Source organism: Tenebrio molitor, chromosome 3 (genome assembly GCF_963966145.1).
Source record: "Tenebrio molitor chromosome 3, icTenMoli1.1, whole genome shotgun sequence".
Classification (NCBI taxonomy): Eukaryota; Metazoa; Arthropoda; class Insecta; order Coleoptera; family Tenebrionidae; genus Tenebrio; species Tenebrio molitor.
The window spans coordinates 25,572,213-25,589,760 of NC_091048.1; the positions used below are offsets into that span (position 1 = coordinate 25,572,213).

Sequence of the window (17,548 nt, forward strand, 5' to 3'; positions counted from 1 at the left end):
CCAAGTTGGTGTGGAGATAAATACGAATTTTTGAAAACAGGCTAGCTTAGAAGTCAATCCTCGTAATAAACCCCTAGCGATCGGTCTAACTCCTCCATCTTTCTTATAAAGGGCACATAAAGACGCACCATATAATAAATGACAAATTTCTGAAGGAAGTTGGCCAGACAATAAAAAATTGCACAGTTTTGTTAAAGCTCTTAGTGCCCGCTGACCTGCTTCGCCCGCTGACAAAGATACAATATCTTTCAAGTATTGTGGTCTCATGCCATCTAAATCTAAAAGAGGTTAGGACCTCAAATAAGATCTTTGTACAAAGGTAATGATTTTCAAAATTCCATGAATGTTGTTGAAAGGAATTTAAGAACGTCATAGAAAAATTGCTTGGAAATCACAAAGATGAAGACTACGAAAATATTGTAAGAATCATGTTTAAAAATTTTCACATCTTGGGATGTAAAATGAGTTTGAAAGTAAATTTCCTCTTTTCGCACTTAAATCTTTTTCCTAAAAATCTTGGTGCTGTCAGCGAGGAACAAGGGGAACGCCTTGACCAAGATATAAAACAAATGGAGAGGTGATATCAAGGAAGATGGAGCGTATCAATGATGGTAGACTTTTGCTGGATGTTACAGCGCGATGTACCCAAAAAAAAAAAATACAGCAGGCAATCAATTAAAAGAAGTTTCCTCACAAAGCGTTAAAGACGCCATTCTCATAAGGAATAAAAAATTTAGTTAGATTATTAACCAAGAATTATTATAAACATCTTATTTTCCTAAATAAATTGCTTAATTTTTTTTTGTTAATTGTGAAAAAACCTGACGTGATACAAAAAAATGAATTGTATTTTTGTAATCAGGGCTCCAATGTTATACAAAATCAGTTATCAAAATCAAAACATCGATTAAAAAGTTTTGTTTTGCAGGCCTGTGCTATTAAAGAAAAGTCTCCTGGTTTGAAAGCGTCTGTGAAAAAAAGTTCGCGAGATGGTGAAGGATGTTTTTTTTTTTAATTCTTCAGCAACATCTTCATTGAGTGAAGCTAATGAGTCATCCGAGGACAATAATTTAACAGCTCCTTTGATATCAAAATCGGCTACTTTTGCTTCCACTTTCTTAGCTAATGATAAATGTATACGTTTCTTAGAAACAGTTCGTATTTGAGGAACTTCAAATTTAGAAAGATTTTCTTTTATATGCTTATTCGATGACATATCAGATTTCTCTGCTACATTGAAAGCTCTATAGGAGAAAAGCACAAGATTCTCAAAGGAAGAGATTGATTTGGTCGAAAGACAATTATTAATAATCGAGCTTAATTTTTCTGCAGATAAATGTCTACAAGCTTTTGGTAATTTTCTAATAGTTGGTAACTGAAGTTTTAAATGAATAAGCAATTTTCTGATTGAATCGGTTGAAGAAAAAGTAGAAGAAGTTGATAGGTTATTATCGATACTTGAATTTTCAATCTGTTAGGTATTATCCTTAAAAGATTTTCCAGGACATAGAGTACAAGGTAATCTTTGAGATCCACTAGAATGACTATTTTGAGATCCAAATTACTTCTCATAATCTATGGAATTAGACTAGTGTTATTAATTGCTTCATTTAAATCTTTCTCTTTCAAGATACTACACAGTCACATCAGCGTCAATTTTCAAATTTGTTATTAAAAAAAAATCCGCAAAATAAAATAATGTAGTCTTTCAGAGGGCTAGCAGGTAGTTTTTTCCTTATAACATTAAAATTTCAACAATTCATATAAGAATAGAAATGAAGCCTTCGTGGCAACTTTCCTGGATGATCTATTTTACTTTTCCAGTTGGTTCTTCTTTTCTTGTTAATTAATGTAATCAATGTGTTGCACGAAATAAAGCAACAGCGGTGTTAACATCTTCATATTCATAATTTACAATCTGCCACATTATGCCACTTTAAATATCAAATGGTATTATTCCTCAACAAGATAATTAGTAAACATACAACAAAACTTCCACAATATATGTATTTAGAGAAAAGACATGATATTGTACAACTCGAAACAACAATAGCTGCACAATGTATCTTCCTTATAATCCTTCCTTTTGACCATTCACTTCTAACTAAAAACCAGTAAAACATTTGCTTTTTGTAAATCAAGTTGTGTACTCGTAAAAGCAAATTCAAAGCTAAAGCTGGTGAAAATTAAAACAAAAGCTCAAATCCCATCTTGTACTGCCCCCTCCGATCAACTTTTCACAAGCTCAGTTTTTTCCTTTTTTTCTTGTTTCTATTTTTTATGAAACTAATTAAAATATTTATAATTTTAGAAAAAAAATCGATTTTACCATTTATAATTTCAGCAACAGGAATAGTACCGCAATCTCTTTTTAAAAATTTAAAAATTTTGGACTTAGAGAACACATTGGTGGTTGAAATTCAAAAAGGTATATTATTATACTCATGTCACATCGTGAGGAAATTCCTTAACATTGACACAGAACATAAAACACAAAAAAGTCAAAATGCGGAGGCGAGACGCCGGTAATTATGTTGATAAGCACTGCACTATTACTTGATAGTATTATCCGTAATAGTGTATGTACTCCGGCAAAATTGCCGTGCCGCCGGGTGGAGGTGGGATACGAAAATTCCAGCCACATGAAGGCATTATAAAAATTTACACTCTCGTCAAAAACACTTTACAATCTGTTGCATATTTCGCCTTAAGGATCAAATAATTGTTGTTCTAATAAAATACATAATACAGTTGAGGAATTTTTCCATGACGATATACAGAAAGCATTTGGTCCTTTATATTTACTTTACACACGTGTGGATTTTTTCTTCCATTTGTGTTTTCTTGATTCACTCTACAAAGCGATCAAATAGAAAACAAATCAGAGCAGGCGTTGCAAAGTATCGCTCATGTCGTAGCGGAATTCTATACAAATAAGCCGTCAATGCATGGGTGTAGACAATTTGTGGTCTCAAACGGTACTTTGTAATAAATAATACCTCATAAATTTTAGACGTTGGAATTATAATTGTGCATTTTATTATTTTTATCTGATAATGGAGAAAATTTATAAAATAAACGAGCAACATTTTACATTCGTAAAAATGGGTAATTTTCCGGATTTATTGCCAAACGCCACTGGTAAGCAGATTTTGTGGTGAACTGTCAAAGAAACGTCAATTTTAAAGCAATGGTGTTGTCGTTAACCTTAAAAAAAAGTTTTCGATAAAACAAAAGATGAGGTAGTACTCTTGATTTGTTTTCTTCTTGATCACCTGATCAACCAACGCTTAGCATAGCATCCATGCCGGATTAATTTATCATTACATATTTCTATGAGGTAATAATAGTTCCCTCGAAAATAATATTTCTTTGATGATCATTATCACACGAAATCTACGAGTTTGTTCATGCGACATTACGGATTAGAGCAAATTCGGAAATCAAATAAGAATGAAGCATTAAAATTACAACGGAACGCTGTTTCTCCGACGGTCACCCATCCAAACACTGGCCCCACCCGAAGTTGAAGTTGCTTAACATCATTAATCGAATTATATTTACAATTTTTACAATGTTTATTTGTCCATGCACTCTCTAAACTTCAGTACTTATTGGAGAATCTAACTTACCGGAATGGTTCTTTCCTCTTGTGTTTTCTATCGACGACTTGGCTTTTCTCGTTCTCCGAAAAAGAAAAATATTGATGAGCGTTTCGAATAAAACAGATCCACCCTCAAGCTCCATTTCTATTGATTCGTCGATGATAGCGCCGGGTGCGAGAAGATTTTTTTTGTGAGTCGACTTAGTTTGGGAGTGTGCGAGTTATGTTCATGGTAGATTAAATTTACAAAAGCTTTTAATGTAATGTCAAGAAAACAACATAATTTCAGCTTAAGGAGAGACGGCACGTGCGGTTAGAGCTCGAGCTTTCGTCCATGTTTACGCTAAAGATTAAGCCATTAGTTCAATTAGCGCCGAAAATGTGAATTAAAGTTTTGATTGAATAAGTTGAACAATGCGGCGGCATTAACAAGATGCCGGCGAAAAATTCGCCGACTTCAATTTGCAAGGGTTTCGATGATAAGCTTGGAAAATTGCGAGGTATTGTGAAAGTTAAACTTAATTTTATCTCGGAGTCGTTTAACTCTGTTGCAGTCCAAAATGGGGTTTAAAGACGAAGTTAAAAAGTGAATTATTCGGCACGCACGTGGTCCCACAGTTGAGGGTTTCTCGCCCCTAACACTTTCTCATTAGTTCTTCCACTAGTCGAACACGCGACCATAACTGGGTCATACAATGTTTTCTTCTGGCCGCGAAATCAATAAATACAACAGGTTGACCCCGACGCCGGTCATTAAAGCAAATACAAAAATGAATTATTTATTTTTTATTACACGGATGAATGCCGCCACGGATTCTCGTCGAGAACGCACAATTCGAAAAAATGTATTCCGACTTTTTCATGCTGTTTTAATTTTTTTACGCGAGATTTATCGCCCACTAAAACGGGGATTTCCTCCGATACGGCCGTAAACCAGGAGGGAAACCCCTGGAAACGCCGTCGTTCCACAATCAAGTCTCCATTACCGGCAGCTTGCGGAACAATTGTTATTGTCACCATTAACCACCACTATTACAAGCAGGGACCATCCCGGTCAACTCCCGACTCTCCCTTTTCAACCGATCCCGATTCTCTGACGGAACTTCGACGTCCAGCGGCGAAATTTGCTCGCCAGACCAGAAACTTCTAATTCCCAACTTCACAATTAAGTCCTTTATACATTTTTTACCGAACGCCTCGAGTTATCGAAAAAAATTACAACAGATAGCTGGAATATGTTCCAGGTAAAATAACAGGGTAAAAGTAGAAACATCATTTCAATCCCCGCGGCGCGACGCTCGTCTCTTTAATCCCTCGATGAAAATAGAAACTTATTCGGAATTCCCGTTTTGAGGAGTCGCGCGATCCCTCTCACTTTAATCCCGATCGAACTTCATTTCTTCCCGCTCCCGGACACAATAAACGCACTCGTGTGAAAGAATTGCTAAAGACCGTGAGAAACAATATTTTTAAACACGACTGGGTGTTTATCGTTTCATTAATTCCAAAATGTAAGTGCTTTTTCTGTCGAGATCCGTTACACAGGAATTATTCACCAGGCGAGCTTCCCGACTCACTATTTCACCTTGCCTAGGCCCTATCTGGAGATAATGTAATGAAACTGTAATGAATTTTGCTCCGTTTGACTTTGAATGTACAAGTTTTGTTTGCATTAAAAATTCATCCCCTTCTCGAGTGACTGTGTGAGTTGCCGGCTCACCTTCCTCTTTGAATGGCTTCTAAATACAAACGGCAAAGATCAATGTCACCCCACAATAAATTTCAAAGAAATACCGAAACTCGAGGGAAGCTGAAATCAATGCTAGAATTTCAGTAATTTAGACGCAACCCCAGCCCCCAGCAGAGGTCTTTGATTTTCTCATGGGCTATGAGTCATATCGGGCAAACGATGAATATCGGTCGGTCTCAAATAAGCGCTACAAACCGACCGGAAAACATCGTCACTCGTTACGTTGGTGTCGTCTCTCTCTCGTCTCGTAGTCGATGTTTTCAGTTTTCATTTATAGATTTTTCACTTGTTTATCGCTCCGCCTTCGCGCAGATATTTCCAAGGTCACAGCCCATGAGAGAATCCAGTATCCATCCGTATTTTAGGGAAAGACCCTCATCACTTTAGACAAAATGTACTCAAACCTTGTTGCATTATTCTGAATGGCGTAATCACCGCGGAGTTATTTGCGCCGTAAAAATACCGCTGCACGAAGCTTTTATGCACTTAAAGCTCCGACAAAAAATATGTACTTGTGTAAAGTTGAGCACTGAATCAGAGCTGTAACAGAAATTAAAAAAAATAAATAAACCAATCCCGGGACGCAGTGTAAAAGACGCAAACATTAATGAATTCCTTTGTAGCTTCGGTAAATTCAATTTTACTTAAACAGGACAAAAACTCGTCCAACGTTGCAATCGCGGTAAATGTCACAAATGTCAAGTGAAATCCGTGTTACGTCTCGCTTTAAAACCAGATCAAAGTTATTTCAAACTGGAAAAAGGTGAGATTTAACAAGGATTTTGAGCGACAAAGAGAATTAGGAGATGAAAGGAATTGGAAAAGTTTGTCACTGGCGCGATAAACAAGTACATGAGTTTGTTGTAGTTAAGTAGAAAGGTGACTTAAGTTTTGTGATGGATTGTTTAATTAATTTTCTTTATTGTGGAGGACCCCCACCAGGTGCGGACAATAGAGAAAGCTCCGAAACGCCTATAGCGTGTACTAACCTATATTAGAAGGTAACTTCATTACATCCCCCTTGTATAATATTAGTACTAAGCCCCTTATCATTTTTGGGATGGAAAGCCATTAGGAGCTTAGATTACTTAAGAACCGAGCCGTTACGTAATTGCATTGAAACGTATTGACTAAAGTAATGGGATTTTCGCAAACAACTTGCGGTTATGAAGATACACATTTCCAACCGGAAAAACGAAATGATGGAGCGATTCTTTGGGCGCGACGAAAGAGAATAATTAAACCGATGAACGATCTTGAAAAGCTCATGTCGACTGGAACGCGCGAGAACTGTCTGAAAGCTCTCGAAGCACTCAGGCATCAGGAACGATAACTAAAATGCGAGAAGAAACAGTCCTGTCACGGTCTAAATAAGCCTTCCAGGTCGAGGCTATATTTGGACATTTTCGTGAAAATCTGAATGGTGCGAAACCGACCGGTGCGATGTAACTCCTGAATAATGAATGGCTGCGAGTGAGGGACTCTGGGAATCCATTTCCTTCCGAAAATATCAAAACATGTTATTAAGCCGCACAACTGGATCACGTTTTTGGCCAACACTGTCACCGGGGATTGCATAACATCGCACGAAAATATTTGATACGACCCTGGAACGCCGTCAATTTTTGTTGCCAAAATGACCCGTCAATTAAAACCGCGCTTAAGTAACCGGAGTTTCTCCCGATAAGACGGAATTCCAGTCGACCATCGACAATTAAAAATAGGACACTCCGGCTATTTCGGTCCGGTCGAGGCGAGAGTATTTTTAATCAGTGTATCTGCCAAGTGACTTCATATAAATTATGGTAAAGTCAATAAAGATGCAAAACACAAAGACATCACCCCGGAGTCGAATCATTTCAACAAAGATATATTTTCGAGTTTTATCGACTATTAAACTGAAGGTTGTATAAATATTAATACTGATTGTTTACGGTATGATTTTATTGCACGTCCGTCTTGTCCATCGACTCCCGAATCATTAAACCGGAGCAAATCCGGGTCTGGAAAAAAAAGAGACGCGTGACGGCGTGACGCGTGACGGTTGAAAACTAATTCACTGCCCGGGAATAATAATGTATGAGGAAGTTTTCACTTCAAAATACGTCAAAGCAGAATCTGACAAAGCGATCGTCGTTACAATACCATTAAGTGCTTCTTTATTTTAACAACACACCAACTGGTGTCACGCTTCTGCTCCGACACTTAACTCGCTTAATTTCTCTTCGCATTTTAACACTTAATTAAATTGGGAATTTTACTTGGCACTCTCGCGCAGAAATAATCGCGATCAAAGAACCTGGAAGGGAGAATCTCCGCGGTTAATAGAGCGTTTTACAAAAATTCTTTCGTTTCTTCTGTCAGAAAAGTGGTACTTAGCGGTGCGATTCGGCCGGAATTAGATGATTTTTCCAAACCATCGCCTCGCCCGTCCAATTTGCTCGGTTTTCGAATTTATCCTGACGCATCCTGAAACACTCACGTTCGCTATTGCACCGCACTCGTGCGACTCTCATTATCGACAAAGCCGTTAATTAAAAGCTGTGTTGTTGAATAATTTTCATTGGAGTAATTAAACGGTGATTATTAGCGCAGGGGTCGCGCAAAAATTGGGAAAATTCTGCCTTTGATGCTATATCGGTCGCTAACCGCGCAAGCAACTGCTGCCACATGTCAGGGATTTTAAATTTGAAACGGTTGACGAATTTATCGAGCTTTCATAATTCACTCGATCACTACGGAATAATCATTATTGCCGATGACGCTAGCCTGACACAGACAATTTATTTTTTCTGCATCGAAACGAGCATTTCGCGTACCTGCTGCCCGTAACGATGGCTGTTAAAGTAAACAGTAAACGTCATTTTAATATTTGATGCATCCTCGAGATTGTCATGCCTCGGCCGCAAGCGGCCTCGGCGACAATTTTTCTCTCGGTACGTTAAAGAAAGTTTTCGCGGCCTTGATATACAAATATATAACTATGAAAACGTCTACATTTTCCATTTATAAATATTTGGATCATTTTTGCATCTACCAACCAAACAGGAGAAAATCGATAGCAATTTCTATAAAACGAAATAAAATTTAAAAGAGCGTGCAGAGATGTTGTGTGCTGCAGCGAAACATTTTGCAAATAAGCTTGTCGTACAAATAAATTTCGAATGCAGCGGGAAATATAAATATTAAAATAAATTTCTCCGAATATGTCGGATGAATCATTAAGCGCGTCATGTACCGAACGTTCCAGTTCAGAGTGATTCATTAATAATTGATCAGTAATATCAGGTTCGCTCGATTGCAATAAAAATTTTCACAAAGTAGCTCCCCGAGACTTTTTTATAGCAAATCTAAAAATATATACATTTCTAATCGATGAGAAAAAACATGCGGATGAAAACCTCTCGGAGCTGAGTTTCCACCGAGTGAAGATGTTCTCCAAAAATATGAATACACGATGACTAGATAGAATTTATTTCGTCTGGAATAATAAATCTTAACGGTTTGCCGCGACGGAGATGAACGACTCGGGTCGCCATAATTAAACTTTTAATTTTTCACATTTGAGAAACGACCACCCACGCCGATTTCCAGTACAATGGGTGTCACCCGGATAAAAGCTCATTGTTGTCATATTAATAAGCAATAAGTAAATGAGGTGATAAGTTAAAAAGCTCAGGAGCAGCGTTTGTGCTGACATTTTCAATAGTTGGGGGATGATTCGGAGATTAAAGGGGTGGCTTTCGAAACGTTGTCACCCATTAAATTAGACCCGTCGCGACGGAGGGATGGTAATTCAGAGACAGAAAAAACTTGCTTTGACACTATCTTATCAACGCGAACGTTGCAATAAAAACGAGAGGAGAGAATTTAAGGGTCTGGGCAAAAATTGTTTACATTCAGTAAATTGTATAAATAGAGTGGCGTGCTTGGAGAATCTGCACGAAATAAACTTTCGGAGCGAATCGATTGGACAATTATTAAACGGCGGGAGCTCGGAAAGCTCTGATAATTTTAATTAAAATCGCAAATTTTTAAATGGAATTTCTATTCAATTGACTAACTCCGAAGTATGGCAAATGATAAAAACAGGAAATTAAAGAAAATTGGCTCGAAATCCGAAGGGAAATTCAATTTGTCCGTCCAGGTCGGCTTCCACGGAGCTTTCTTGGTTATTTACGGTTTGGAGCTTTAAATATGGCGCACGTGCGCGTATCGGTACTACTCGTAATTTCCCGCATGAACAGAATATAATAGCTGCATCGATTTTTCACTAGACATAAACATAGGGTTAATTTGGGTGAATTTTTGACGTTAATTTTGCGAGCGGCGTCGCCGAAACCCTCGGGAACCCCGACTAAGCAAACACCGACCGGACCATGAATTATTTCGGCTTGGGAAGGCGGGATCGCACCCGCTCCTGCCGCCCCCGACGCGTTATTCGAAACCGGGGGCGCCTTCCGATATCAATGAGGAAACTGGAGCGGCACACGTCGGGGTAGTTTTTCATAAATATTAAACGGGAAGGTTTTTCCTTTCGTCTATTAACGATCGGTTCTCGTTGCAGTGTCGGATTTCACACAACAGCTGGGTCAGATGTACGAACAGCATGCCCAAGAATTACAGATGTTGGTCGCGAACTTCCGCAAGAGGAACGGCGAACTTAGGAAAGAAAGGTAAAGTTTTAATTGGCAGTTCGAAGCCTTGGACGGGATTGATCTACGTGATTTCTGCTGAATCGCAGGCCGGCGTGCCCGAGCTCCTTGTTCCACACCTGGGAGACGCTGCTTCAAGAGGTGGAAATTGATTCTCAGGCCCTCGGCGATATCGCCTCGATCTTGGGGAGGCAAGTGTCGCGCCCGCTTCTCGAGAGGTCTTTCCACAGGAAAATACAGTCCAGGAAGGTGTTCTCGCAGAGGGAGAGCTACGAGACCATCGTTGCCAAGACCGAAGAAAAGCTAGTGAAGGTGACCTTAATTATTATTTTTCTCTTGATGGCTCTTTAGTAATTATTATTCAACGCTCAAATTCACTAAATAATTAGATAGAATGCTTTATTTTGACCTATGGGCTTTCCGATTTCTGATTACATTTTCCTTAAATACAGGGTGTTAGTAAATGGTTGGGAATAAATTTCAGGGTGAACTCCTTACGAAAAATGTGGCTTAAAACCCAAATAAAGTTTTTCGTTAAAATGAGTAGTTTTCTCAAAAAAAGAAAAAAATTAAAATAAACGCATTCTGGCATATCCGTATTTTTTTTAAATACTACGATTTAATAATGGTTTAAAGAAAAAATTTAAACGTAGAAAGTTGAATTTTTTAACGTATGTCAAAATTCAAAACTAATGCGATTTTAGGCAGACAAATGAACTAATTAGAGAAATTATTCAACAGCGGACTACATTTTATTTTTTCAGAAAACTACTCATTTTAACGAAAAACTTTATTTACGTTTTAAGCCACATTTTCGTAAGGAGTTCACCCTGAAATTTATTCCCAACCATTTACTAACACCCTGTATAAAACAGGTATCCCAAAAAAATTTTAAAAAACAGTTTTATTCCTATCCCCCACTCCTTTTCTTCTCTGTTCTTTCCCTCCCTTTCGCTTCCTCAAAGCTATTTCGAGATGGTCCGACTTTGCTCTCTCCCCTATTCGGAATTCTTCTACCCTTCCCTTTCCCATGCTTCTTCGTTCACTATTCCGTAATCTATCACTGTTTTTCCCCTGCTACCTATACAGGGTGGGGCATCGTATAGGCGCACGCGTAATTAAATAAAATTGTCGAAATTTTATATGTACCTATACCTAACTAATTATAATCGATAAGGTATATTTTGAGAATTTTCAAAAAAATTTTTGTTAATAAATAAGGCCGTAACAGTTTTATAATTTTCTGAAATTAATTGTTAATTTACCTAGGTATAAAGTTTTTACACTAAATGAATCTGTATCTGACTTGGTTAGCTAAATAATTCCCTTTTTTATTTAAACGCACACCAGACGCGTGATTTTTGGCCCAAATGCTATAATTTGCCAACAAAAGGACCATTCACTAGTAGCCAGCCGTTTTGAGCCTCTTACTTACAGCTTTGCCATTGTCACCTAAATGTACGACAGCACAAGTAGCAGGTCATAAATAAAAATTATTTTGAAAGTTGAAATGTAAAACTGCCTTTAGTTCAAAATCTAATGGTGTTTTTTTCCGCTGATTTCGTAAATAATTACAGGAATCTGGGTAGGTCAGTATAAAAATCAGTATTTGACTTTTTGGTTAAAATTTACATTTTTTTTTTGGCTTTGTTTGTCAGTGAAAAATTATCAAAAAATTATGAAATGTACCTTACCAATAGCCAGGTAAGTGTGAAAAATTTAGACAATTTTATTTAATTAGAAGTCGCGATTTCTCGCGTGCGCGTATACGATGCCCCACCCTGTATAGGTCCATTCTCGTTCTTCGTTCCCTTGTTTGTTCCTGTTCAATACCTCCCATCCATTTTCTTCAATCCATTCCATCAGTCTCTTTCGCTCTCCATTTTCTACCTTGTCTTTGGATTTTTTGTTCCCATCCCCCTTCTCCTCTTCCCAATTTCTTGCTCCTCTTTCTCCTATTCTTCCGTTGAAGTCCTTTCCCAAGAATATACGATCTTCCCTGTTTTCTTTCACTGCGTCTTCAACACGTCTTCTTCTTGTATTCATCTCTTTACTGTATATTGTCATTATTTTCCATCACTTATTACCTATATGAAATTTTCTTTCCGTGCATCCTTCATCTTCTCCCTTTCCTTTTCGCTTTTCTTTAATCCCCAATTTCACCCCTCTTATTATTCCCCCGTAACTCTTTCCTTTTTCTTTTCTCTTTTTGCCCCTTGACGCCTTTCCGGTTTCCGTTTTGTGTCCATCTACCTTGTTATTCACCTTCTTTTCTAAACAATTTTCTTCAGTTTCTCCTTTCTCTCATCCCATATAAATTGTTATACAGGGTGTTGCAAAATTAACGTATTTCAAGTCGAGGGTCTTGTAGGGAAAAATCTCAGGAATCTCGAAAAAATAAAATAAAAAATATAGGGGGGGTCTTTACAAAGATATATGGGTCTGAAGGTTCAAACTTTTCATCGTGTTTTCTTCAAATAAAAAATATAAATTGTTGACATTCATTTTGAAATATGGTGAGGATGATTATGTAAAATATTAAAATATAAATGAAAAGACATTTCTTGAAAAAAAACAGCTTTATCTCGAAAAAATAAGTTTTATTTTTTCAATATTGGCAACTTTGATATTTTTTTCAAAGTGACAGCAATTTTTTTTAACATTTTTACTTGGTCAACAGGATGTCCCCTACTAAGCCCCGAACTCGGAATACGATAATTTTAAGACACCCTGTATAACTGTGCTGCCTTCCACTGTCCCATTTTTAAATTCTCATCAAAATAAATTATTTCAGAATGCAAACATTCGATTTCATTTTTTAATTTATGATTTTTCTCAGAGAACGCAAATTCGTGATATTCCTAACCAAATTTGACGAGCAACTGGCTGCGATAAATCCTAATTTTTTATTTCATCCAGATTTCAAATTAAATTTCAGAGATACATATTGCTTTGTAAATCCGCTACTTCTTATTATCTACCTGTCTGTCTATCTCAAGAACTCTGACAGTCATATAAATTCCATCGTCGATCCATTCCGCTTAGATTCTCGAGCAAATTTTTGTAAACTGTGTCAAAGATTAAAAACTGCTGAATGGATAAAATCTTGCTGACTTGTTCCAGTGTCGTCAAGAGTACAAGAACGCTTACCTGTCGTACTTGTCGGGTCCCACGACGGAGAGCCTGAGTTCCTACTTCAACACCCACAACGCCTACGTCCAGCAACTCCACGCCACCAACGGGATGTTGGAAGAGTACGGAAAGGATACATTACCGCAGCTTTTGCAGGTGAAATTACAGCTCCGGAAACGAGGCCGGCATCTCGTTCCGGACGCCAATCAAATGTCAACCCGAACCAATTGAAGGACATTACCAATTCATCAGCCGCCATTACCAGGCCCCTCAGCCAACAAAGCTCCGATTATTCTGATTTGACAAGCTCCCAGCCGGATATTGCATCTCGGCTCCGTAAAATTCCGCTTTAACGATGATTCGCTTAGACAAGGCGGGAAAAAAAGCAAAACAATCTAACAAATAACTCGATCACCAGCGTTTGCTCAACGATTTTCTCTCCTCGAAATGGCTCGTTTACAGATTTTCTTTGGGGACGACCCATTTTTCAGATCCACTCGGAATTGGGCAAACAAACCCGGAACCGTCCCCAGACGAAATTTATTAGCGCTGAAAATAATGCGGCGACGAACAACTTACAGTCGGAATTTTTCAGGAACTGGAGGAAATCTACACGGATCTGTGCGCGGCGGTGTCCGAGGCTGTCCTCCAGGGGGCAGAAGTGGTCTCCGCTAGGGTGAGTCGACGAAATTCCCAACCAATTATCCTGAAAATTCGCAACTCGAATAAATTTCAATCTGAGGTCCTGATTGGAGACGAGTCACGAGAAAAGGTCACGATATTTTTATTTCGTCATTCCGGCTTGCACAAATAAAGCAATCAAAAGTAAGGAAAACGTTGCAGATTAAAGTCGCCTTCTCCAATCAAATCTCGTTTATTGCTCGATGTTTGAATAGTCCGTCGACGTATAATTAATCGAAAGCTCGATGGGAAAGTCCGTGACACTGAAATCCTGAGCTTCGTACACTTTCTTGTTTGACTCGGACTAATTGCGGGGAAAAATTGAAAATTGATTGGATGTCGATCCGCGCGGTTTACGACCGAAATCCGCTTGATCCCGAAGAATTAACACAACGCGCCGCAGTGGAGGACATCTCTTGTAATTGTAATTTGTTGGTTGGCAGGCGGTGGAACAGACCAGAAGGTACGAGGGGCTGATATCGCAATGCAAATCCGTGTCTTCGTCGACGGATCTGGCCCACTTAGCACGATCCCTGCCCACCCCGGCGGGCCGTCCTCCCGTCCTTAAGAGGCCCTTCGTTCCACCTCAACCGCCTCCACCTCCGGATCCCGTCGACGGCGAACCGCAAGACATACAAAACGTAAGTTATCTAATGAGAGCTCGGAGCGCACACCTCACCGAATTCATCTCGCAGGATAACATCCCGCCGCCACTCAAGGACGAACTAGTAATAGATCGACTATCAGCGGTGCAAGTCAAGCCCTCTCACGACGTCTTGAGAAAGGAAGCGGCCGACTTGGAGGCGCAGATCAGACAGATCCAGGACGCCCTGGAGACCCTACTCAGGATCCAGCAGAGATCGGTGGAGGCGGCCCTTTACAACAAAGCCAACGAACTCCAAGAGGATATCTCGATGAAGAGATTCGATCTCCGAGTGGCTCAAATCCATCTCAGCGCGATCAACGCTCAGGTAATTGAAGAACCGACCCGGATAATTGGAAAAGAAATGATCAGACAACGATCCATTATATCCACTTTTCCGGGCTCGTTTCGGAAATAAACGACATTTTTCAAATGTGATATTGGATGGCTCGGGGCTGAACGGAACGTCTCAGATGAAGGTATAATACGTGGAGTTGCCAAGCAACTGCGGTTTGTCTTTTAAAGGATAAAACAACCGGTCCAGGATAAATGGATCGAGCGCTCTGTCAAAGGGTCAAACCCAATTTATTTGTCCAGACGGGAAAAAAACTGTGGTCAACGGCGCATCCACTGCAGATATTCCGGGAATGGACTCGCATATCGTCACGTTAGCTCGAAAACAGATCCAAGTTATTTCAATTAAAGCTCTAGGTCTAAGGTTGAGTGGAGCTTTAGATATGTGCATTAAAAAAGAAGCGATTTTCGGCGAGAATTTGTCGAGCGCAGTCCATTCGATAATAAATAATTTCCAATTCATCGATAGGTTGGGCGGAAAAAGCTCGCGCCGCACTGCACAACACCGCCGATATTGAATTGCAAATAAGTTCCGGCCGGCAATAATCCACCCCAACAATTTTAATCAAGGGGCTGGGATAAAAAACCGAAAAATCAACAAAACAATCGAAAGAAACACGAAACAATTTGCGATGGGGTTCGTCCAGCCTCGTCCGGGTCCGGAGCTTTGCCGCGAACTGGCGGAGCTTTGGGATGCGCAACGGCCAGTCTGCGCATCGAGGATTATCAATACACCTCGGGCAGAACTAAGGTTAACTGGTGACAATACGCTTTTACAAACCTTGTTAAATTGAACGTTGCGACAATTCCAAAGACTGTGATATTAAAAGTCTGCCATTTAGTCGTTTCGGTGTCGAATTCGTAATCGGGGACGCGCGGCGCGAAGCGCGGGATCCTCAAGAATCAAACTGCGAATTTTCGGGAAAGTTCGCGACTCGACCATGGGCTGGGTGACGCTCAAAGCCCATCTGGTAAGTCGATTTGTGAACAATAAACAAAACGAGGCCATCGATTGTCCCTTTTGTGCCGCACCGTTGTCATAATTCGGCCGATCACGCGTTCAACTTTGGCATTTGAGCCGGCAAAAACGAACCTCATCGAAAAATAATTACGCTCCCCCAGGAGAAAAAGAGCGACGGGGGTGCGACCAGGTGGCAAAATTAATTGGTGCGAATTTTCGCCACCCCCGGCTGTTAAAACTTGACTATTAATTGGGGACGTTCAATTAGGACCCGAATTATTTGTCTGATAAATTGACACGGTTAAAGTTTAATTAAAGCGATTCGTCGACTGTGCAAATGATAGCTGAATGGGTGACGCACCGGTGGTTACGAAGTGAAGAGCAGTTTGTTTCGTTTGCAGAAAGAACTTTTCACCAGTAAACTCGAGGGTGATACGGGTCGGGAAAGAAAAATGTCTTCAGCGTCGACGGCCAGCATGAAAAATAAATGGCTGAAAGCTTTTAAGAGTTTAAAAACTCCACCCCCAGAAAACACCGACAAGTAAGTATTTATCGATTCGGCTGCTGATGGCCACTTTCATTATTAATTCAAGCAATTACAGTAGTTTTGTGTCAGTTTTTTTCTAATAGAATTGTTGATCAATCGAATTTTTCTAATCTCTTCGCTCGGAACCAGACCCACCAATCTCTCATTCGGTGATCAATTAAGAAGTTGGGTCTGGTCCCGGGAGCCAAAGTAGATTTGTTTTAACCGTTATTGATGTTTGTTTTTAAATACAGAAAAAACCAAATGTACCATGCAGTTTCTACGATAATTGCAATGAGGTAAAGGTGTCACGCAATGTTAGATCACTTTTTGTTGTCACTCTTCTCATGCTTTACTCGACTGTACATACACCATCACCGCAACTCGTTCAGTTATTTTTATTAGCTAAGAAAGCTCCAAGCTTCCTTTCGATCCGTTCAAAAACCAATCTCCCGCGAAATCTATTCCGGACTACCTCAAAAGTATTTCTCTATCGACTGACCCAATCTCTGTTGCGAAACAATTCCGGCGAATTTAAAGAGGTCGCAACGAAGGGATTTGATCCGAAACGGGCGCTATTAAAGCCAAGCTTTGTTTATTTTCAAACCGGATTTCATCGGGACCCACCCCTTCCACGCCCGGTCCTTCTGGGTCGCCTATTTTAAATCGCAGTAAACAATCCGGCCAAACTCATCAGCTTGCATTTTACATGATTACGTTTGCACATGTGTTAGCTGAACACCCTGTCCACCACTACAGTACGTATAGCTTTCTCTCCATGTCTAGACTAGTTTGTGTTTTGTGTGTATCCCCGGACCGACATGTCCTGTCCTGGAAGTCGTTCCGAGCTTTCGACAAATTCATTTCTGACGGGACTCTCCTCTTAGGAAAAACGGATCGGCTGCCACCAGGGAGCTGCTCAAGGGAGACCCCGACGCCCACAATTTTCAAGAGTACACCTACAAGAAAATCACGCCCTGCGACGTTTGCTCCCAAGTACTAAGGGGTAAGCAAATAGCGCTGCTGAAACTGCTGCCAACTGATCTTTTATTAATCACAACCGAAATTATGCCGCATTCCTCTCGGAGCACAATGCCGCAATTCATACTCATGTTTGACTTGATGCGATAATCTGTCTCTATTAACGAATACTGGAGCGCAATCTACAACTTGCAAAGCGTCATTAATTTCTGTCTCGTTCACAACTATTCCCGCTGATCGCTCGACTTGCTGTCAGCGATA

General features: G+C 39.7%; 1 protein-coding gene across 12 annotated transcripts in view; it reads left to right on the forward strand.

Moving 5' to 3' along the window:
* The window catches only part of Stacl (Stac-like), a 64,418-nt gene that overhangs the window by 35,143 nt on the left and 11,727 nt on the right, over positions 1-17,548 (forward strand). For 7 of the 12 annotated variants that reach the window (XM_069040964.1, XM_069040966.1, XM_069040960.1 and 4 more), the window contains 9 exons: positions 9,922-10,030; positions 10,099-10,321; positions 13,133-13,297; positions 13,737-13,817; positions 14,266-14,463; positions 14,518-14,793; positions 16,182-16,321; positions 16,561-16,605; positions 17,194-17,312. In XM_069040964.1, the coding sequence (XP_068897065.1) occupies positions 9,922-10,030; positions 10,099-10,321; positions 13,133-13,297; positions 13,737-13,817; positions 14,266-14,463; positions 14,518-14,793; positions 16,182-16,321; positions 16,561-16,605; positions 17,194-17,312 (1,356 nt within the window). Of the gene's footprint in view, positions 1-9,921; positions 10,031-10,098; positions 10,322-13,132; positions 13,298-13,736; positions 13,818-14,265; positions 14,794-16,181; positions 16,322-16,560; positions 16,606-17,193; positions 17,313-17,548 lie in introns of all 12 variants that reach the window. The other 5 variants (XM_069040958.1, XM_069040961.1, XM_069040968.1 and 2 more) reach the window with 2 other exon arrangements.